General features: G+C 37.5%; 1 protein-coding gene across 1 annotated transcript; it reads left to right on the forward strand.

Annotated features, from left to right (window-relative positions):
- The first annotated feature begins 6,546 nt into the window (after positions 1 to 6,546).
- LOC120523803 (DNA dC->dU-editing enzyme APOBEC-3C-like) lies at positions 6,547 to 23,503 on the forward strand. The gene is made up of 4 exons (XM_039745420.1): positions 6,547 to 7,295; positions 13,586 to 14,431; positions 18,432 to 18,468; positions 22,023 to 23,503. The coding sequence occupies exons 2-4, from the start codon at positions 13,883 to 13,885 to the stop codon at positions 22,220 to 22,222; spliced, it is 786 nt and encodes a 261-aa protein (XP_039601354.1). The 5' UTR covers positions 6,547 to 7,295; positions 13,586 to 13,882; the 3' UTR covers positions 22,223 to 23,503.
- The last annotated feature ends 841 nt before the right edge of the window (positions 23,504 to 24,344 follow it).

Raw genomic sequence — 24,344 nt, forward strand, 5'->3', positions numbered from 1 at the left:
CGTTCACTTCCTTTTCCCAATATACCCAGCATCTCTCTTCTGCACATGTTCAAACCAACGCAATCCCGCCTCTCTGACTTTGCCTCCTATATCATAGGGAATATACTATCACACACTGGGCAAATTTATTGTAACCAGTTATAAGCAGGTCTTTGGGATGTGGGAGGAAAAAAGCCCCATAGATGACATGTGGAAACAGGGACCAGTCTATGAAATGAACCTAGATCACTGGGCTACAAGGCAGAACTACTAAGCATCATCCTACTGTAATCTGTGTAGTCCATTAGAACATTCAGATAATCTAGGAGAGAACAGGCCATACAGCCCAACAAAGTTCACCAGTCCTATCTACTTAATTCTTCTAAAAAAACATCAAGTCAAGTTTTGAAAGTCCCTAAAGTCTTACTGACTACCACACTACTTGGTAGTTTATTCCAAGTGACTGTGGTTCTCTGTGTAAAGGAAACTTCCTCATCCTTAATAAGTTTCCAACTTTGCCCCCGTGTTCTTGATGAACTCATTTTAAATTCAGTCTCGATCCACTGTTCTAATTCCCTTCATAATTTTAAACACCATGTCACCTCTTAATTTTCTTTAATGGCTCAGCTCTTAATCTTTCCTTTCCTTACAATTTCCTTATAATTCATCCCATGTAGCCTAGTCACTCTTCTCTGGATGTTTCCTAGTGCTTCTATGTCCTTTTTGTAGTATGTAGACCAGTTCAATTTAATAACATACATTATGACTAGCATGGTACAACATTTAGTGGTGACATCAATGGGATTTTGAGTTTCTTTTTATCTACACAAAGCTCACAACTGTGAGATGGAACAAAGTGGTGTCAGTCAGCTTTTTTGGCTCTCTGGTCTGAAGGCAGAGTTCACTCTTCTCCCAAATGGCTTGCGTAAAAGTTCAGACCTTTGCATGACCCGGCTTTCGTTCAATTTTGTTTAGGGTCATCTCATATGAGTCAGCTTGTATGAATTCAGTTCAGGAAACCCTGCAGATTATTAACAGCCGTCAAACTATAAACCAAGAATTATTACACATGAAATATGGTTTTAGAAAAACTATATTTTGCAGCTAAAGAAATCATTAATCTTTGCGTCTTTTTACAAACTGATTAAAGGAGTGACAAGGAATATGAACATCACCCAGATGTTACAAACAAAACTGTTAATAATTCACACAATATAGCATTTATTAGAATAAAAATGCAGTATAATGCTTATAGTTAAGAAAATAGAACAGATATTTATCAAGCTAAACTCTTTCCAGTTTATCCAGTTTAGGGATACAGGGAGCTGTTGCCTATTACTGGTAAGCAAGAAATCAACATAAGCAACAATGTAAATAATTCAATGGTGTGAATTATCCATCAATTAACAGCTATCATCAAGAGTCATGTTACCTCTCTGCCTATCTGCTGTAGGTGCCATAGAAGAAGGACAGGCATCCTGGCCGGAATGGAGGATGAATTCTTGCCTGGCCAGGAGGCCATAATGGATGCAATGGCTGAATGGGCATAACAGCAGCAGTTCATTTCCCCACACAACAGCTGGAAACATTCCTCAGAGCTAAACTCCTTTAGGGCACCAGCAGGGTGGCATGGGAATTGGGGTCTAGAACTGCAGCCCTGTCAGGGTTTTTGGGTACTGCCAGAGGACCTTGCCGGGTGAGGACTGCCCTAGTTTCCACACAACCCAGAAGTGCTCTGGATGACCTGGGCATGACACCAGAAGCAATTCCCAAATCATATTCAAAAGAGAGCCCCCAGCCTCACTTGATTGAGTCAGAGTTGGGAGACAGCAGGTGAAATTTTATGGGAGGTGGAAGGAAAGAATATATATTTATGTTTGTGAGTGGTGCCCCCTTGTGATTGCACTGCATGTAACATCTCATGAGCCTAGGAATCTGAATACAAATGGGGTTAGAAACTAAAGAGATATATATATTATACATATTATATATAATATTCACAGGGTGGCATAGTGACACAGTGGTAGCACTGCTGCTTTGCAGTATGGAGACCTGGGTTCACTTCCAGGGTCCTCCCTGAGTTTGCATGTTCTCCCCGTGTCTGCGTGAGTTTCCTCAAGGTGCTCCGGTTTCCTCCCACAGCCCCTAGTGTGTGCTTGGTGTGTGTGTGTGCCTTGTGGTGGGTTGGTGCCCTGCCCAGGGTTTGTTTCCTGCCTTGCACCCTGTGTTGGCTGGGATTGGCTCCAGCAGACCCCCGTGACCCTGTAGTTAGGATATAGCAGGCTGGATGATGGATGGATGGATAATGTTCACACATGTGAGTAGGAGGCAGCTAAAGGGCCCGAGCAGTTGTAATACCACCACCGACCGGGGGAGTGGCAGAGTGTACTGACTGTCTTTCTCAGTTACTTGCAAACCATTCCCGAAAAATCCCACCAGGTTCTGGCACCCTCAACGACATCACTTCCAGTCCCAATGTCAACATTTCCAGGTCCGGCCCCAAAGATGATTTCACTTCTGGATCCAGCCCCAAAGATGATGTAACTTCCAGTCCCAAGGACATCACTTCTGGCCTTTAAATCCACCATCTTTAATATATGTGATCAGTTCTGTTTTGGACTCAGTGTTGTCAACAACTTTTTTAAAAAATTTGGCAGTCAGGATACATTATACAGGTGGCTGCCCCAAACTTTCATGATGTCTGGTGTGTTTATTTGTGATTATATATGTGTATATATATATATATATATATATATATATATATATATATATATATATATATATATATATATATATATATATATATATATATATATATGTATATATTAGATAGATAGATAGATAGATAGATAGATAGATAGATAGATAGATAGATAGATAGATAGATAGATAGATAGATAGATAGATAGATATGTAGTGTTGTGGTCTATGGCTGGCTTGTCATCCCGGCCAATACCCCCAGGCTGCCAGATGGAGCTCTCCCTGCAGCATAGAGGTGCCCCGGATACCAGCAGGGAATCATGGACAATGGTGTTTTCCTCTACAGCCCTGCTGGATACCACAGGGGCCAACAGAGGACGCTGCATTGAGACCCAGAAAGTCACATGTGCCCTATAACCTGGAAGTACATCATAGGCAAAGCGACACCGGAAGTGACGTACTTCCGGGATGAAGCAGAGGATTTTTATCTGACCCGGAAGTGATAAGGAGTCACATGGACTGAAGGATGAGAAACACTTCCAGGTTAGGGACTATAAAAGACTCTGAGAAACACCAGAGCGTTGAGCTGAGCTGGGTGGAAAGGTGGCAATGCATCTGGGAGAGTTGGAGGATAGTATTATTGAGAATTGTGATTTATTTATGAGTATTGTGGAGACGAGTGTGCTTTGTGCTGTGTTTATTAATAAAAAGTCATTATTTTGGACTTTTATCTGGTGTCTAGACATATAATCTGAGGGTTCAAGGGAGCAATAATGCCCCCAATCTGTCACAAGTGGATATAAAAAAGAATCATCCCCTTTGAAAATATCCACGTGTTCTTGCTTTACAGCCTAAAATGAAAACACATGCAAAAATATTTTTTTCAGCTTTATTTACTCAATGCAACCTATAACATCCAAGTCAAAGATATAATAGCAACAGTTATAATATAAAGATATCCATCCATTATCCAACCCACTATATCCTAACTACAGGGTCATTGGGTCTGCTGGAACCAATCCCAGCCAACACAGGGCACAAGGCAGGAAACAAACCCCGGGAAGGGTTCCAGCCCACCGCAGGGAACAAAAACACACACACACACCAAGCACACACTAGGGGTAATTTAGGATCGCCAATGCACCTAACCTGCATGTCTTTGGACTGTGGGAGGAAACCCATGCAGACACGGGGAGAACATGCAAACTCCGCGCAGGGAGGGCCCGGGAAGAGAATAATATAAAGATATAATATCAAATAATAATAATAATATATATATATAATAATAATAATCTAATATCAAAGATATAATAGCAGAAGTTTTGGAAAAATAATAATAAATAAAAAGCAACAATTGCTGAGATTGATAAAAGATCACAAACAACAATACTTGTAAACTCAATCATGTGTAAGTAATAGACTTATGTGTAAATGCACTTCCGCCTGTAATCCACTGTAATCTTTGTGATTGGTTTAGCATTTAAACAGCTATTCCTGGATCATTCCAGTGCAAGTAAAAGCAGTTGACTATGGGTGGCAAGACACTGTCAAAAGATCTCAGGGATAAAGTTGTGGACAGGCACAAGTCAGGATATGGATACAAAGAGATATCAAAAACTTTCTTGATCCCAAGGAGCACAGTAAAATCCATAATTAAGAAGTGAAAAGTGTTTGGTACTACTGGGACTCTCCCCACATCACACTGTCTCTCCAAACTGGATGGAAGAGCAATGAGGAAACTGGTCAGAGAGGCTACCAAGATACCAATGGCAACTTTGAAAGAGTTACAAGACTTTATGCAAAGAATGGTCATTCTGTTTATGTGACAAAAATATGACAAGTGCTCCACAAATGTGGCTGGTACTAGAAGGGTTGCAGGAAAAGAGGCACTCCTCAAGAAAGGCCTCATTACATCTTCTTTGAATTTGCCAAAACACACTTTGAAGTGTCTGGGGCCAAGTGGAAAAAAGTGTTATGGTCAGATGAGACCAAAATTGAACCCTCAACACCAAATGGTACACCTGGTGGAAAGCCAACACAGCTCACCATCCAAAACACACCATACCTATGGTAAAGCATGGAGGTGGTAGTATCCTGCTGTTGGGGGTATTTCTCTGCAGTAGGGGCTGGGACACTTGTCAGGGTAGAAGAAAAAATACTATCAAATAGCTGAAGAAAACCTGCTGCCCTCTGCCAGAAAGTGGAAGATGGGAAGAAGGTTCATCTTTCAACATGACAATAACTCAAAGCACACAGCAAAACTGACCACACAGTGGCTGCAGGAGATAAAAGTGAATGTCCTTGTGAGGCCTAGTCAGATCCCAGACTTAAACCCTACTGAAAATCTGTGGAATGATTTGAAGTTTGCAGTTCACCAGCAGTTACCATCCAATTTAACTGAGCTTGGACAAATCTGTAAAGATGAGTAGGCAAGTATTGTACAGTCTAGATGTGCAAAGCTGGTACAGAAGCATCCTAACAAACTCATGGCTGTAATTAAAACAAAAGGTGGTTCCACAAAGTACTGTTACATCCACGGGATGGAGGTGATCCTTCAATTCAAGTTTAGTTTTTTATTTATCTTTATTTTTCCGAAGTTCTTTTATCATTGACTTGAATGGTATAGGTTACTTTGAGCAAATAAAGTTGAAAATAGTGTTCTTGTGTATTTTTGTGAATATTTTCAGGGTGGGTGATTCTTTTCCATAACCATTTTGTGTCTGTATGTATAGTTGCAATGTGGCATGCCAGTGCAGGAACCTCAGATTGGAAATAACTAGATTTAGATTCCTATAGATTATAGATAACTATATTATAGATAACCTGCGGTGGGCTGGTGTCCTGACAGGGTTTGTTTCCTGCCTTGCACCTTGTGTTGGCCGGATTAGCTCCAGCAGACCCCCGTGACCCAGTAGTTAGGCTATAGCGGGTTGGATAATGGATGGATATTGTAGATAACGTATTTTATATAGATTTTTAGCTATAGCTTTCTTAAAAAGGACCCTCACGCAAAATCATGAGAAAGACACTGAAGTCACTGCTCATAGGGTTTGGCTGCTGACAGGAGCGGACTGGGTCTCAAAACCGGCCCGGGCATCCTTCAACGAGTGAGGTGACGAGGTCGACCCACTCGGCCCATTATTTATTGTAATTTTCTTAAAATCTGTGATGAGTACGCGTCTCGCTATTTGCTATGAGCCAATGATATGAACTATACTCGACAATTAAACTGCTCATTTACAATGGAATAAATTATAACCGAGGTTATAATGAAAACTCACATGATTGAAATGTTCCATTAACTTAACGATAAACTATAAATGCTCCGTCCTAATATGAAAAAATTCCTATCCTGTGCTTTATAACTTTATTTCATCATACTAATAATCGCAGCTGAAAACCACTAATTATTGTTCACGCCGACGACCAGAGAACAACAGAATGCAGAATATATCACATAAACTAATTCTTAGTACCGAAGAATTTAAATGCTAGATATGAGATAAAATAAATTGCAGTAAGGTAGCCTATATGCTAACCGAAATGTAGCGGTATTGAAACATAAATCGGCAAAAGGCTGTTTTGACCAAATGTTTCGCAGCAACGTTGTGTACTGACAACTAAAACAACTTGATGTAATATGCTATATTATATAGGACTATATAAATCTCAGAACCGGACAGATAATGTCTAGTAGTCTAGAAAATTAATTTTAATGTCAAACAGTAACCAATATATAAAATGTATTTCATGAAACGGCCGGCCCATGACCAGACCAGAGACCGAGCCCACCGGGCATTGCCCAAATGCCCTAATGGCTAGTCCGCCCCTGGCTGCTGAAGGTCAGTGTGCGTGGACCCTTTGCAGTTTCCCACCAGTGAGCAGTAAGTCACCAGAAGTTAGCGCTGTTTTGTGCTGAGGTATCATGTGTCAGAATGCCATTTAATGTTCTGAGTCGACAAAGCCTACAGGACACGATTCTTACTTTCACTTTCCACAAAACGAAAATAGAAAGAGTAAGCAACAGCAAAGTCGTATGTGACATTACAGAGACGTGTTTGATTTCTAAAACACTGTAGAAGGGCTTGAAAGCCATACAGCGGCAATCGCCGAAGACTGAACTAGCTGGTCCATTTGTACGTCACGCTCAGATGACATCCAGCACACCAATTTTCAGCAAGATAGTTAACGCACGATACTGGTCTGACATTTTACGAAGTTCGTTGTTCCGTTCCCATTTGTGAACTTTTTTTTTAATAGGGAGCAGCCGAAAGAAGAAGAAGAAGAAGAAAAAGTGACCGAATGCTGGAAAACAGCGGCCAAGAGAGACCAGAGGAACGGAGGAGCTGCTAGTTACAGTACAGTAGATCGATCGGATTGTACAAGATCACCCCAGCTGGCTGTCTTGTGTGTGTGGTTTAAATGCCCAGATGGCATGTATGGCTTACATGATGGGATGTGTCTCATTAAACTGATTTCAAACTGTAAAATGAGCGTCGCGTCCACTGATGTAATTGCATCTCTTCCTTGGCCGTGTTCGTGAATTCATCTGTGCACTGGGCTGAATAAATAATTAGTGGATATGGAAAGAAGTGAAGAAGTGGACCTGGAAATGGGTGAGTTTGTTGATTTATGCACAGAGAAACTATATTTTATCCTATAGAATGGCACGAAGAAAGTTGCACCGACTGTCCTCTGCGGTTTAATGTAATGATTAGGGTCATATACATTATAGATCACTCTCGATGTATTAAATCTTAAATTGAATTTTGAATCAAGTCCTCATCGGATCAGCCTCATGACTGCTCAGCACACTTATACCTGAATTGCACACTGGGTCTCTTAGACCTAAGTCTCTTAATCTGTAAGGCAGGATTTATAATATACCATGTGTTTAAATGACAAATAAATCTGACATTGTGCTGTATTAAACAGTGGGCATCAAAGAACCAATGTGTGTATAAAATGAAAGATACAAAATTTAGATAGAGAGACTGCTATCATTGTGTACTAAGCACCCAGCACCTTTGCTTTTATTGTGTCTTTATCTTAACACAGTAAATCAATTATAAATAATCTATAAAAATGGCTTACTGTAGTGGTGAGTGGCCGATGGCACACTCCTCTGATTTTTGAGTGCAGTCTGCTAAACACAATGTCCTGACTGTTATACTTTACACCTCGATTAATTAGCATATGCATGGTTTTCCTTTATTTTCCCTTAACGCCTTTGTAATTGAACACTTTACATTCTTTAATCAGGGGCATTCACTAGTCTGACTTCTCAAAATGTGCCTCATACTTTCTTGACTGAATTTAAACTGTGGATCTCAAACTCAGTTCCCGGAGAGCCATTTTGTTAATTAGTAGCCAGTCGCTGCTGCCATTTTGTGGCCTGGAATTTATCTGACTCACTTTTTAAAACTCAAAGCCTTTGTTTTTTTTTTTCTTAACTAGCTGCTAGTTAACGTTAAGTACTAAGCTGCTCCAGGTCCAAAATCCTTTAGACGATGCCCTCATAAAGTGAAAATAAGCAATATTAGAAAAGTTTGATTTGCCTCAGGCAGTGCACTCCCAAGTCATATGATTAAATAAGGCATATGGGGTCATTAACAGGAGGAATCGACTTCTGATTACAACATTGGTGGCAGTGAAACCTTGAAGCCATTTAGGCCTTTTAGGAGCTGAGTCTGAGATCACTGGTTTAAATGTTTTTTTTTTTTTTTATCTGGAGCAGCTCAGTACAAATTGTAACCTGGCATCTGATTAAAGAAACAATAAGCCATTTAGTAACTGGAATATTAAAAAACAAGTCAGTTAAAGTCAAGGCAACAAAAGATTTTCTATTAGTAGCAGTAATTGGATACAAATTAAGAAAGTGGTTGGGAAGAAAATCTGCAGCCTTCCAGGAACTGAGTATGAGACTCCTGACTTAAGTCATACTGTAGCTCATACGCCCTTTTCAAATGACTGTACTCATGTTGCACGCCATGTGTATAGAGAAACCAGAAGATATTATTACAGTTAATAGATAGGCACCAACTACCTGTGTTCAACACCAATCTCCCTAACTCTCTTCTTTCCAAGAGAACCCCAAGATAAACAGTTAAACTCTCAGTTCAGCAATGCAGACCGACAGTGCCAACAAAACGCTGAATTATCCAAATGGCTGGTCTGATGTAGCGGGCAAAAGAACACAAAGAACAAAAGCACTGTTACTAAATATGATTTTTTTTTCTCAAAGCTGCAAAACATAGTAACACTAGCTGAAATACCCAGCGTTGCCTGTGAAGAAAAGAAAGTGTTTTTTTTATTGTTTGAGAAAAATATAATTTAAAAAAATACAACTTTAAAAATAGAAATAAATTAACAAACTATAAAGACGCACTGATGTGCTTGTCTTAAGGTTTTGTATGTATGTTATCATCCAGTTGATGCCCGGAACCGGTGTTCTGACGATTTGTCCTACTTTGTCGAAGTATCCTACCTTAGTTTATTTAAATGGCAGATACGGTATATACACCGTATATGTTACACCCATCCGTTTATTGTAAGTCGTAACATTAAACTTATAACGTTGTACCATGTCATCATTTAACATGTATTTAGAAGTCATCTATCAAATTTATGGAAATGTTAACATTTCTCAGTTTATTCTATATGTATCATTTAATAAATGCACTAATGTAGTAAGGCCAAGAAAAGCATACATATTACTAAACACTAGGTAGGACAGATCGACGAATAGTTGGTAAGCTTCGAGAAAAGTTGCGTAATTTTGGTCTGCGCCTGCGTTGTATCAGTGAGTAGATCATTTCAATGAGTAGGAACACCGCCCAACTCTATTTAATTTCAAAAGCAACAGCGCCGTGGTGGTGCTCAAACATAAAGAATGCTGGCAGTCACCTCCAATTTGCCTTCTGGTGGTCACTCGGAGTGTCAACTGGATGATAACATACATACAAGACCTCAAGATCACCCCCCACCCTACCCAGAAGGGGGTGGGTTAGGGTTGATTTTACCCTACAGTATTTTTGTTGACCAATGAGAAACGTGTACCAAGTTTCATGAAAATCACTCCAGCCGTTCGGAAGTGATGCTGGTACATACATACACACACACACACACATACAGTAACTTTTATATATACAGATATCTGTTCCCCGTGGCTGTGCCCAAATAGTAATGAAACAGGAGAAACTTTAAAAATTAATAGACGTTGGCACAGCATCTGATCATGTTCAGCTCTGACATGAGAGCGTTCCCCGCGTGGGGAAAAAAGCACATGACCGTGATATCTCTGGCAATCAGCAGCTACCCTCTAAAACACATGGAGCTCTGATCTCTCTCTCAAAAATGTCAAATGTTACTCCTTAACAATCTGTACATGATAATGTCCGTTGAACAAACAGGTATCGCAAGGTAAGCGGAGGTAAGGTGCACTCCAACACGTGGTGAGACGTTGACCAGCTCGAACAGAGGCTGGCCAGGGAATGAGAAAGACCCTGCCCCCCTGCTCTCAGCCCACAACCACTCTCTTGGATTTGCATAAATACATCGGTACCGCAAGCGAACTATGGTACATAGTGCGATGAGAGAAGTCGCAAAATCAACTGGAAAGTTCAAGCAAATTATAGAAAACAACCAGATCTACTGTAAATCCGTTAAGTAATTCTCTCATGAAAAGCGGACAGACATACAGACAGAATGCGCTTGGACCACGAAACCGTTTCTTAGCGAGCACCTATGGGCGAAGGGTAACCTACATTCCAAATTTCAAGTCCTCATGGTTCGGGAGATTTTGTGATGAGCGAGTCAGTAGTATATGGCTTTTACATATATATATATATATATATATATATATATATATATATATATATATATATATATATATATATATATATATATATATATATATAAGTTAGAATTTAAAAATATAATAATTATGAGGAATGTACCAGTATTCAAAACACCTGCTTCATATACCTGCATTCATTTATTTGAATAGCTTCTTGGAATCAAAAGATTAATGGATGCCTCTCATAAACAAGCAGAAGTGCTGCTGGCATGTTTTCTGATCCTGCTTTTCCCACTACATGATCGAAGCCAAAACTGGCAGCATTATGAGCAAAGCAGGACCACACCAAGGTGGGATGGCAGTCCATCACATGATGTATCTGTAAACACATCAACACTATCAGCAGTTCAGAGTTTTTAATGACGTGTGTTTTGACTTTGGAAGGAAATGAGTTTGCAGAGAGGAACAAAGGTCTGTGCATATTAAGCTACTTGAAATGATTACTTTTAGAACACTAACTTGCTCATTCTTAACAGTTTTGTGCTTGTGCTTTCTAATTTGCTAATCTAGCTGGATTGAAGGCTGCTGTTGCTTACATCCATCATCAACATCACAGCGATCCTTTCTTACTAGTGGTAGGATTCTTAAATAAAAACGTCTAAATGACAGCATTTGTACCGAGAAGGAAATTTTCACATTTTTTTCTCTGAGTTGAACAAATGATCTGGAGACTTTTTTTCAGCCTACTCTTTATTTTAGGTTCCTGAGAAAATTGTCAAAGTTTTCCAAAACAACTTTAAAGCCTAAATAAACATTTAGTAAATCTTCCGAGATGAGTTCATTCCACTCTTGTTTTATAAGATTCAGTAAAATTCAAAGACGTTTTTGTCAGAGCTGCTCTCCTGCAGCAGGATGGAATCACAGCCCTCCGGGAGGAACTGAATGAATTTTATTAGAAAAACAGGCACTTATAAGGACTTTTATCAACATGAGATATGAGATGTGACTGTTGCTGTATCTTATACAATATTATTTTGATTTATGTTCACAGAAAAGTATGTTTTCTTGATGAAAAAGCTTCCTATTACAGGGAAATTTGTTGCCTCTCCTGTCAAAAAATATTTTAACACTAAGTGGATAAAGTTTTCTCAATTCCGATGCTCCATTAGTTTTTGCATTATGACACTGAAGAAAACACAGTTATGATTTCCAGAGGTTAGCAAGTTGACAGTAGTTATGTAAAGCTGAAAATGACTTAACAAGACTCTAAAATGTTAGCATGTAGGTCTAGGCTGAGTCATTTTGATGTGATCAGGTCAGATCCTTATGCTATCTTGCGTATGTTCATAAAGGAGTATAATTTAAATTCAAAAACAAAATTATCCATCCAATTTTCTATACCCTATACCCTTGGTGCTTGATTGGTTCGTGGGGAAGCTGGAGCCAATCCTGTCAAGCACAGGGTGCAAGACATGAACAATCCCTAGACAGAGTGGTAATTATCACAGGGCAAACACACACACACACACACACACACACACACACACACACAGAGTCCAGTTTAGCATCCAGCATGCAAACCATGGTTTCCTTACTGCAAGGCATTTAATACTGCAGAAAGAAAATCAGATGAGCAAACAGCATTATAATTATGATGAAAAACTTTATCATGCCAACTCATTAAGGACTAAGAGCACCGAAGAAACAGTGAATTAACTAAGATAGATAGATAGATAGATAGATAGATAGATAGATAGATAGATAGATAGATAGATAGATCTATCTATCTGTCTAAACTCAGATAGATGTTAACACTGCGATCCCAGATGGTATCAAGATATACAGTATTCTCCTCATTGATTTGCCCAGCTCCTACCAAATAATTATTTTCAAACACACCTTTAAAGCAGTGTGAATATCATGCTAATTTACCTCCTCAAACCCTATTCACCCAACATTTCCAGTATCAAAATTTGAAGGTCCCATTTCCTGCTCTCAACCACTCTGTTACTTTATCCCTTATATCTACCCCATCTACTATATAATAAAACCCTATGGTCTGTGTGTCCACTCACAGTGAGCAATCTAATTGGTCAGATTGGCTTTGGTGCAATTGGTCAGTTTGTCTTTATTGATGCAATGAAAGAGCAAGTGTGAGTGTGAGGCACACAAGGATGAGTAAAGGTGTATGAGGTATGATGAGATTGTTGCTAAAAATTATTTTTGGGATGTGGAAGGAAAGCTGACATACCTGGAGAAAACCAAATGTGCAATCTGAAAACTTCAAGTTCTGGAGCTGTGAAGCGACAGGACTAATGAATGCACAACCATGCTGCTGGGTAATTGGAGTCTGATTAGCTACCTACAATCAGTGGGCACAGTTCTTGAATTTCTACACCTGAAACCTAGCCTTTACCAACTTATAAATAAAACAGTTCTTTTTAATGTTGATACAATTTTTCATTCCTTGGTGGTGTGCTGGGGTGGCAGCATAAAGATGAAAGACGCCTCACGCCTGGACAAACTTGTTAAGAAGGCAGGCTCTATTGTAGGAGTAAAGTTGGACAATTTAACATCTGTGGCAGAGAGACGGGCACTAAGCAAACTCCTGTCAATCATGAAGAATCCACTGCATCCACTTAACAGTGTCATCTCCAGACAGAGGAGTAGCTTCAGTGACAGACTTTTGTCACCATCCTGCTCCACTGACAGACTAAAGAGATCGTTCCTCCCCCACACTATGCGACTCTTCAATTCCACCCGGGGGAGTAAATGCTAACATTAATTTTATTTTAATTTTTTTCTTTTTTTTCATTTTTATTACTATTTAATTTAATATTGTTTCTTTGTATCAGTATACTGCTGCTGGATTATGTGAATTTCCCCTTGGGATTAATAAAGTATCTATCTGTCTATCTATCTACCTTAATGCACCTCAGTATGAAGCATATTTTTACTTTGATACGAAACCAAAATAATGCATTTGAGTTCTGGGCTCCATTGTGCGAACAGACTCCAGTTTAGGTTAATTTAGTTTAAATTAGTAAAGTAAAAATTAAGCCTTAGATACGAATATTTAACATAATTCATATTATTAATTTTTGGCAGGAAATGGACATGTGAAGCAATGATGACAAAGGAATTCTGCATTTATTTGTATATTTTGATTGACCAGAAAGAGTTCATCAATGTAGAAATGGATGAAAAATGGCCAGCTTCATGGACAAATTCAAGATTAAAAAATCACGAGGAAAAGCAGGTCATATTTGAAGTAGGTGATGCACTGTCTGCAGAAAACTGAAGTATTTGTTTTACTGCCCAGCAGCAGTGCAAGGGTAAAAACAATTAAATTCTACAATATTGGTTTTCATTTTAGAAGAAAAAGAAAACAAACAGCTTGAGAAAATGGCATTATGTTTAAAGAAAAGGCTTCCAGAAAATAACTTTTACACTGAATTTAACAACACAATCAGAAGCTTTAAGACCCTGCTTTGTTTTGGCCTCTCTCAGTCAAGCAAGAAAATTTGGTCCCTGTGGGGATACATGTATAACAGTCCAAACAAGAGCCATGCTGAAAGCATCTTGCTGCAGACGGTGGAGAGCTTCTTCAGTGAAAATCCAGCCGAAGCAATAAAGCAGTACACACTGGCAATATATATTTCTTTCAGCCCTTGTTCCAAGTGCTGTGACAGCCTGATCGATTTTATGAGATTACATAACAGGATTCACTTGGATGTCAGGATTTCTAAACTGTATTTTCCAAAAAATTCCCTTAACCAGGAAGGGCTAAAGCGACTCAAGCATTCAGGAGTTTCTCTCCGCATGATGGACAGGGATGATTTCAGTGAATGCTTCTATCTTTTTGTCAATGAGCAAAAGCTGTTTATACCTTGGTCTGACCTGGAGAATGAAACAAAGAAGTATTCTGCAGCATTGTGTTACATCCTGAATCAGGTATTGGTTTTGGAAACTCTCATACTTATTTCTTTTTGTAGATGTATTACATATTTTTGTTGGAATAATTACATTGTGTAATTATAAATTGGATGTTACTTGCCCTAAAGAGGAGGTTCTCAAAGTGTGGTACATGGACCATCATTAGTCCCCACGTGTGACTCAAGTGGTCTGAAAACTGACAGTCATCAAGGAAAACATCTGGGACTGGCTGAAATCTGGGACTTTGACATGCAAATCCAGCAATGTTGGATTTGAATCTGAGTATTTTTCCCATAAGTTCCTTTCATAAAATAAATTTGAGAAACTAACAGTTATGCTAACAGGTAACTGTCATACTCAGGTGGTCTGCTGTTTAGTACCACTTTGGGTACTGCTACTTTAGAGAGATGTGTTATACTAAGAAAGGTCTAAATAATGTATACAGGATTGAGGTGAAACCTTAACAAAGTGGATGCAATAGGCAGGATATACTGACTGCAGTCAAGTATAACAAGTGGCCTGTTCTATTTCCATAAGTTACCTTCTCTGCTGTAGCAGTCAGCACATGTTGACTGAATTCCTCTTATTTTTTAGTTTATTCTGCCATCACTTAGCATGGCAGCTAGCATTTGCCCCCCACATAAGCAGGACCCCTAAAAGATAATTACTTACAGTACATATGAAATGCAAAACTAATTCCCAAGAAAGACAGAGGAAAAACTATGAGGGCATAACTTATTATGAACTACTCCAACTTCTTTATTTCAAGTAAACAGGTTCCCAAGAAAATTACTCATACAACATTAGAAATACTAATGCATAAAAAATGCTGGAAGGAAGTTAAAGAGAGCCAGATGTGAAAATGTGTACAAATGTTGTAGTAAACCTGGCAAGCATTTCACATCCATAACTGCATCCTTTATCATTTACACTTCATCATGTTCAGGGTTGTACGAGGGCAGACATTATTCACCTCTTTAAAAAAAGGAATGTATGATGCAGATCTATAGAGAAGGGAGCCTGGATTCCCTTAAACAAGTGACCATGGACATCATTCCTCGAGATGTCTACAGTATGTATAAACCCCTGGTAATGTACTGTATCGAGTGGTATGATTACTTACACAGTCCATTATGATAATTTATTTTGTGATTGAACTGAGGCAATTTTCACCTTATGGTTTCACAGCAAACTGTTTACCAAAAATAACATCAAATAAATAATTAAGAGAAGCCTTTGTTGACTTATATAAAATGTAAGTCAGAGAAGCGAGATTGTGTTGGTTTGGACATGTGCAGAGGAGAGATGCTGGGTATATTGGGATAAGGATGCTAAGGACAGAGCTGCCAGAGAAGAGGAAAAGAGGAAGGCCTAAGAGAAGGTTTATCGATGTGGTGAGATGCAAGGTGATGGGTGTAACAGAACAAGATGCAGAGGACAGAAAGATATGGAAGAAGATGATCCGCTGTGGCAACCCTTAATGAGATCAGCTAAAAGAAGAAGAAGAAGAACTTATCCATGATCACTTAACTGACGTCCTCGTTAGTGGAAGCTCTACTTATATGGTAAAGCATGGTGTAGATTTTTTATAGGACAGCAAACTGATATCATATTCGTGAATATCTTTCCTGTCTGTCACATGTTTTCAGTAGCCTTTTACAAAAGGAGCTTTTAGACTAGCAAGTCCTATGATTATGTTAGAGATGTACCACATGAAATGTCTACTGATAAAGTGCTTTTAAAAGAAACATAATAAAAATTGACCTTTTATTATTTTATTGCCTTCCCTGGGCACCTTGCTCATGCGTTATATCTCTATTAGCAGATAAGCTGTTTTATACGATAAAGAGAAGCTGTAATTTTGTTGTTTCTTTTGCTGGGCCATGTAGAGTATTAGGACAGGCTCATCATTCTCTTGCCAAGATGACATAGGGCAGAGAACATTTCTGTAGAAAATCTTCAGATAAGGCCAATGCTTATAGCTCCTGTCATTGATGTTGTCCTAGAAGTGAAATCTCCAGGGGTACCAACAAGAAAGACATTTATTATTTTGTCCTTATATCATAGAAATAGGGCGGTACTGTGGTGCAGTGGGTAGTGCCGCTGCCTTGCAGTTAGGAGACCCAGGTTCGCTTCCCATGTCCTCCCTGGAGTTTGCAGGTCCTCCCTGTGTCTGTGTGGGTTTCCTCCGGGTCTTCTGGTTTCCTCTCACAGTCCAAAGACATGCAGGTTAGGTGCATTGGCGATTCTAAATTGTCCTGTGTGTGTGCCCTGCTGTGGGCTGGCACCCTGCCTGGGGTTTGTTTCCTGCCTTGGGCCCTGTGTTGGCTGGGATTGGCTCCGGCAGACCCCTGTGACCCTGTAGTTGGGATATAGTGGGTTAGATAATGGATGGTTGGATGGATCATAGAAATAATTAGATCTGCTGAATAAAAGTACTGTACTGCCATTTTTCTATGGTTTTAAATTGTCTTGGATTAAAGTAGCTACTAAAAAAGCAATAATTATAAAAAGATGAACCAGCCACTAAGAAAACCATGTGAAAAAAATAAAATTCAACCCACCTACCTATCTTGGTATCTTTACTAAATGCAATTTCTCACTTTGCAAAAGAGCAAGAAATGTGAAAAACACTATTTGATGTTTTCCATTTCCATTCCCACTGTATCTGGAGCTGTTCCATCTCATTTACAGGAAGACCTTCTCTTGCCTGGCGGCACACAATCAGAGGTTACTGCATGTGCAATGGAGGATTTCAAGTTGAACTTCAAACCATATGAATGTTGTGCCAAGCCAAAGTGAAGAAATGACAGAAATGAAAAAGGATAAGAAAATGGTTAAGACTGGATCTTAGTCAATATAGGTGAAGGGATCAAAAAACTGAGCTTCAAGCCAAACTGAGCTGTAATTGTAGAACATGAACCAAAGCTGAATTGAAACGTGGATAGCCATTTTCTGAAACCATTTAGCAAATTAAAACACATACAAGTCTTTTCTTTTAGAATGATTATCTATAATCCTGGATATAGACATGTCCGCCCACCAAATTATAAAGCCTTGCATGTGTGATGTCTTGCCGCATGAGCTCCAAAGACATTCTAAATGACCAGACTGTATTTAGGTAATCATTGCACAAATTGGAGTTGGAAATAAATAAATATAATGGTATTGTGGTATTTCTAAAATAAGACATTGAAAAAAAAAAACAAAAAGTGTATAATGGAAATAATCAACCAAAAATACTCCTTGATAAACCAAAGAATAAGCCACGAATAAAGCCCAGAAAAAATAATCAAAGTGAGAAAGACTTTTACTGAATCATTAAAGCTTAAGGACACTAAAGAATTGGTAGACATATGATATGTGCTACTGAGGCCAGTAGATTTGCTCTAAGCAATTTTAATATTGGTCCATAAACCTTACCAATGAGCTAATACAACCCTCAAATCACAGGTAATCATTTATTTTTGTAGTTAAATATAGAAGATGGCATTTAGCTAACTGTGATTATTTTTATGGTGGCGCAGTGGTAGCGCTGCTGCCTTACAGTTAGGAGACCTGGGTTCACTTCCCGGGTCCTCCCTGCGTGGAGTTTGCATGTTCTCCCTGTGTCTGCGTGGGTTTCCTTCCACAATCCAAAGACATGCAGATTAGGTGGATTGGTGATTCTAAATTGGCCCTAGTTTGTGTGTGTCCTGCGGTGGGTTGGTTCCTGCCCTGTGTTGGCTGGGATTGGCTCCAGCAGACCCCCGTGACCCTATTTGGATTCAGCGGGTTAGACGATGGATGGATGATTATTTTTACAACTTCTGTTAGGAAAAAAGTGAACAACATAGAAAAAACTTCTTAGTACATCTATATTCTAGGCACTTTAGGCAGAGGATGGGACATTGGATGAATGAGTATTTTCTGTGTAGGATCCTTCATGGCAAAACTAAAACCAGCATTTGTATTGGATGAATATGTATATGATTTATTCACTAATGTGGTATCAAGTTTTTCTTTTTTGTGTTTTTAGGATGAGGATACTAAAAATCTTGAAAAAGTTTGTCCAGGTAAGTCAAAATGTGTTCCTTTTTAGATGATGCTATGTATATTACACTTTTGATCAGTATCTTTCTTAATTAGTTTTTGTTTTTATTTACAGGGATAATAATTAATTAATTGATAAAAAGAAGATAAAACCAAACCCTGACTTTGATAATGAAAATGGTAAAAAGTAGCATAGGGACTAGAATTTCCCAACTCAAGGCCTAATACTCCCTGGCACATAATAACATTAGTTATCACCAGCTTTGTTTACTATTGCTCCAGTCCAGTTGAAGTCTGAAATTCATGCACATTTAAAACTCAAACAAATTATACCTTTTAGATAACCATTTTTATTAAAAAAAAAAAAAAAAACTTTGGTACCTTATACAGATAAGATTATTTCTGAATATAAGAAAATATCATATATCATTAATTGCTAAGCAAAATAACCTACAACAACCAAAAATATAACTCTCATCAGTGTAAATCCACCATTACTATCATATCATCATTTCCACAATCATGAATAGCAAAATATAGCATCACCTGTGACTTTTACTCAGTAGACTGTTTCCTTTTAGATACCCCATGGTTCACTTAAAATCAACACCCCTCTTACTCTGCCCTTTTCAAAAAAATTCACAATCATATACACACAATCAAAAACCAGACTTCCCTCCTTTGATGGCGACGAGACCCCTTACTGTTATTTTCTGTTTCATTTTACATATGAGCATTCTAAGGTGTCTTTAATGAGCAATAATTTTAATTCTTCGACCTCAAATTCTAATAAAATTATTCATTTCACAATCTGAATTAAAGCTGCGTGGTTCCAAACCTCCCATTGGCTATTCTGAGGCCTCAAACTAATCAGGACGCTGTGTCTTAGCTCCAAAGTCAATAGACATATGCCAGCACACCAACCACACTTGCAATCTCGTCCTTAAACAATTCTCCTTAAAAAGGTTCAGGGGAATCATCTGTCGTGTGTTCACGCCTACTGTTCAGTTATATTTTGTATCACAACATGCAAGAGCAAATTCATTACAGTAGGACAGCAAACCATGTAAAAAAAGACATAGTATTGATTTTTTTATATGTGAGATATTAATATGATACTTCTCATATTCAGTATAATCTGAGTAGACAAGAAAATTAAGTTTGCACATCACATAGGAGGATCTAATATGTTTGTGTGTTGTCTGAAAAAGTAGTGTCCATTGTATTCACCAATTAATATATTCTGCACATATCTGGGGAATAAGGGAAAAAATCAGGAATATCTATAAGCTCCACCCAGACATGATTCCTTTTGAATATAGTGCACAAGTCTCTGGACCTCTTTCTTTACATTTACTCCTTGGTCACATTCCACCATTTCTGGCATCTACAAACTGTTTAGAATGTCATCATTGCCATTTTCTGCCACTAAGGTGCTCTCACTGACTTACTCTTTTTAGCAAGATTTGCAGTTGAATGTATCATGATAAACACAAGCTAATATTTATGCATTCATATTTTTAAACATTGGCCCTTGATTCAACAATTGACACAGCATAAGAGACAAATCAACAAATACAACTCAAGAAGATATTACCCAACCATCAGATCCCCACCCTTTAGCATTAAAAAAAGTGCCAGGGATTATGCTTTCATCTAACAGCTATGGCCTACAAAAAATAAAGTAATTTTCCATCCATTATCCAACCCACTATATCCTAACTACAGGGTCACGGGGGTCTGCTGGAGCCAATCCCAGGGCACAAGTCAGGAAACAAACCCTGGCAGGGCACACACACACACACATCAAGCACACACTAGGGACAATTTAGGATCGCCAATGCACCTAACCTGCATGTTTTTGGACTGTGGGAGGAAACTGGAGTACACCCATGCAGACACAGGGAGAACATGCAAACTCCACACAGGGAGGACCCGGGAAGTGAACCTGGGTCTCCTAACTGCAAGGCAGCAGTGCTACCCACTCTGCCACCCAGAAGTAATTTTTTTCTTTTATAAAAAGTAAGATAAATTGGTGAAATCATATTTTAACAAATGTAACTCAACAAATGATAGTAAAGCCACATAAAAATTAAACTTTTTAAAATTCAAAAATAACATATTTTTAAGATCACACCTTCCATATTGCAAAAACCTATTTTTATCTAAAATTGTTGAACCTTTTTAATATATTCAGATTTTTAAATAATATTTGCAAGATCACTTCCTATGAAATGATTATTATTTTTTTAACTTCTGTCACTCATTTAATGCAGTCTAGTAACCAAAAGGGAACAATTAATATATTAACATCTAATTAAATATACAGGGGTAGACAAAAGTAGGTTTATATTTGTTTGTCTGAAAAAACACATGCAGGTTATGATTATTACAATAACTTCATTAACTCAAAAGACTGCCACAATGACACAGTGCATTTACATACAGTCTTGTAAGTGCTCAAATTGCCAGCCTTTATTATTTATACATTTTTGTAAATCATAAGTAAGAATAAAAATAATAGCAATAATAATGATATATATATATATATATATATATATATATATATATATATATATATATATATATATATATATATATATCTTTTTATTAAGTTGACCATGAAATTCAAGAATTTTCACGTCATGCAAAATTAAATTAATTTAAAATATTTTCAATTTGACAATCATCTTGCCTTTGCAAATACAATATATCAGTAAGGTTAAATATTAAGCCCAGGAAACATTGAAGTTCTTGGGAAAATTTAAATAAATCCACCCTTGTATAAGCTACTGCTTTGAACTACATACCCTAACTAATTCATACTTTACATATTTTGATTGCTTGTGCAGCGTGGTGATACCATTTATTTTACATGTGATCTGATTTTATCCCATTTCCCAAACCAAAGACGTGCATGTTACGTGAACTGAAGATTATGTGTTGGCCCTACGGATATGTTAGTGTGAGTGGACCGACACCCTTTCCTGGGCTGTTTACTGCCTTGATCCCAGTGCTGCTCAGATAGGCTCCTGCCCTCCCACTTCCCAGAACTGGAATAAGTGGGTTTAGCTATTTTTTACACTGTGCTTCAAAATGAATTGAATATTTAAAATGTATTACTCAGTAACTAAGTATTGTATGAACACACTTTCTAAACCACTGTGCTGGAACTCTCAATTTTTTCTTAACCATAAAAATGTTCAAAATTAATTTCATGATGCACACATTAATCCTGTTGTCTACTTCACCTCAAACCCATTTCAGTATATCACTGTTCATACGTTTGCATACTACATGTTCGCATGATATATATGTAGTTACTGAATGGTACAGAGCTTTTCAGAGTGTTCTGTACTTTTTGAGTCACCCTGTATTATGTTGTTTGATTTGGTTGACTATATTTTAATATGTTGACTGTGAGGTACTGGGGTACAATGGCAGAGATAACAGCTACATTCTTATGTTTTTAAAATCTATTTGTGTTTCTCAAACATACTGTAGTTGTACAGTTTTATTTCTACGCCTTTGTATAAAAAGTAAAAAAATATTCTTTTAAATATGCTTTTATCAATAGAGTCAACTCACTGTGAGATCCTGTTACATAAAAGACAGAATGCGGTCTTGGATCAGCTTCTTTGGGAAGACCAGTGCACCCCTTCAAAAATTGAAAGAGAGGAGCCTTCTAGAAGTGAAATGCAAAAGAAACGAAAACTGAACTATGAGTGTGTTGAAAAAACAAATGATGTTAAGCGGAGATTGTTTTTTGAAGACTAAACATTATATAGTAGATAAGATTTCTGTTGCTGTCTTTTTCCCATGTACTGTATACAGAGTAGTTCAGGAATTAGACTGTGTGGCACCGTTTACAATTAATGATTCTGTCAAACTATATCAACGAAGATGGTATTTTTAATATAAAGAAATCAGTCATGTTATTCTCTGTCATGTCCACACAAGGAGAAAAGAAACATTAGCAAAGTCGTGTACAAATTCTATTCAAGTCTAGCATAACACATTTCATATTTTATTGAATAGGAAGGTATACAGGTCTACCAATGTGCAAAAGCATATGTGTGGCAGCTTGTTTTACTTTAGTCAAATTTGTTTTAATTCAGTCCTGATACATCTCTCCCCTGGTTTCTTATGCAATACATTTAACAGATTTGCATTTGGTGAGGAGATATGATGTAAAACTTCTGTTTAGTTTCAAAGAACTTCCACTAGTCATACCCTATATACTCAAAACAGAACATATAACCAGATAATTATGAGGATGGCACAATCGGGAAAATAAAAAATAGAAAAATAGATGTAGATGCAATGCATCACAGATAAGATTTTCACTGTATTCTGTTCACTTGACAGTAAACTCACCATGAACTTGAAATGTCATTCTTTGAATACATTTTCTTTTAGTTAAATATATTCCTGAAATACAATTTTTCTTAAATCTTTAATGTTAAACAGAGGATACATTTTTCAAATAGTAAGATATATTTTACTGCTTATGTAAGCCAGCCTTAAATTAGACTAATTTATTAAATTAATTTTGTAAATCTACTTATATGTATTGTGGACAAGCTCTAGGTCTAAGAATTTTATATAATAAAATCGTTTAATGTACTCTAATTAAATAAATGAAAAGAAATCATAGAATGCTAGTTACCCTATAGAAAACATAAAAGGTTAAAACGATGGCATTTTTATTTATCCTTTCATTATATTGTGTATACATTTGAATTCTTATGTAGAAGAAACATGGGAATATGTGGGGAGTGGATGTAGGATAAGCACGGGTGCATTAGTACCAGAAGAGCTAAATGGAGAAAAGAAGAATGTGATTGGAAAAAGGAAGGGAAAGGAGATTGAAATTGGCGAGAGAAGATAGGCAGAGGAAAGGGAAACATTTTTTTCTTTGGATTTGTTCCCATGACATGACACCAGGAGGCAGTATAGTTCACTTGATATTTCAGTATCAGATAGAATTTTTAGAAAATGTTAAAAACAACAGTAATATATACACTGGGTGATAATAAAATTCTGAGCATTTGTAAATGGCTTGAGATTACTTTCAGTGAGTTAAAATATATAAATTACAAGACTGTAGCATTTGTGATCTTTAGTGTATTTATTTGGTGTCAGAACCCTGTGGCATTTGAAAGAGAATGGTTATGGTTCATATTGACGAGACAAAAATGAAGCTCCCAAAGCATTTTGTGCTCTGGTGTTAATAATTCAGTGATAGCGCAATACTTAATTTTTCAGCAGCCATACTGACATTGTCCTGAAACATGAAACAAGGCCTAAAAACTACTGATGCTACACATTTCTGATTCACATGTTTTAGCACCCAGAAACTAATCTTACAAATTCAGCACTGAAAAGTACCACTTTTAGGTTCAGACTCAAAACTTTTAAATCATCCCTTGTACATGCATGGGTATTTATATTATGAATTGTATACTGTGTACCAAGGTACTACTCTTAGATTCCGCTTCATGTTTTTGTTTTAGTTTCAGATTACTTATTTATCTAGTTTTATCAGTGACTGAAGGATCAATAGCCTGACACTGTATAAATTAAGTCCAAGGACAATCCTTAAAACTCTAATCTCTGGTACTTTTTCTTTTCTTCTTCAATAGACTATTCTTTCTTCTCATTTTCTTTATACTGTACTTATTTTCACAGACTGTTTTTCTAATAATGAATATCCTTTTGTAATTCCAGCTTCCGGGAGGTATAATTTCAGCTAGGATTGCAGTCATTTTCTCCTTCTCTGTATTATCTATTTTTATTACTTTTCTTCCCTGTTTTTCTAGATATTTTCGGTCCTCTTTTTCTTTTTCTAACTCAATGCCAGTTTCCCTACTTAGCAACTTCTCAATCTAAAGACTGA

This window comes from Polypterus senegalus, chromosome 2 (assembly GCF_016835505.1).
Source record: "Polypterus senegalus isolate Bchr_013 chromosome 2, ASM1683550v1, whole genome shotgun sequence".
Taxonomy (NCBI): Eukaryota; Metazoa; Chordata; class Cladistia; order Polypteriformes; family Polypteridae; genus Polypterus; species Polypterus senegalus.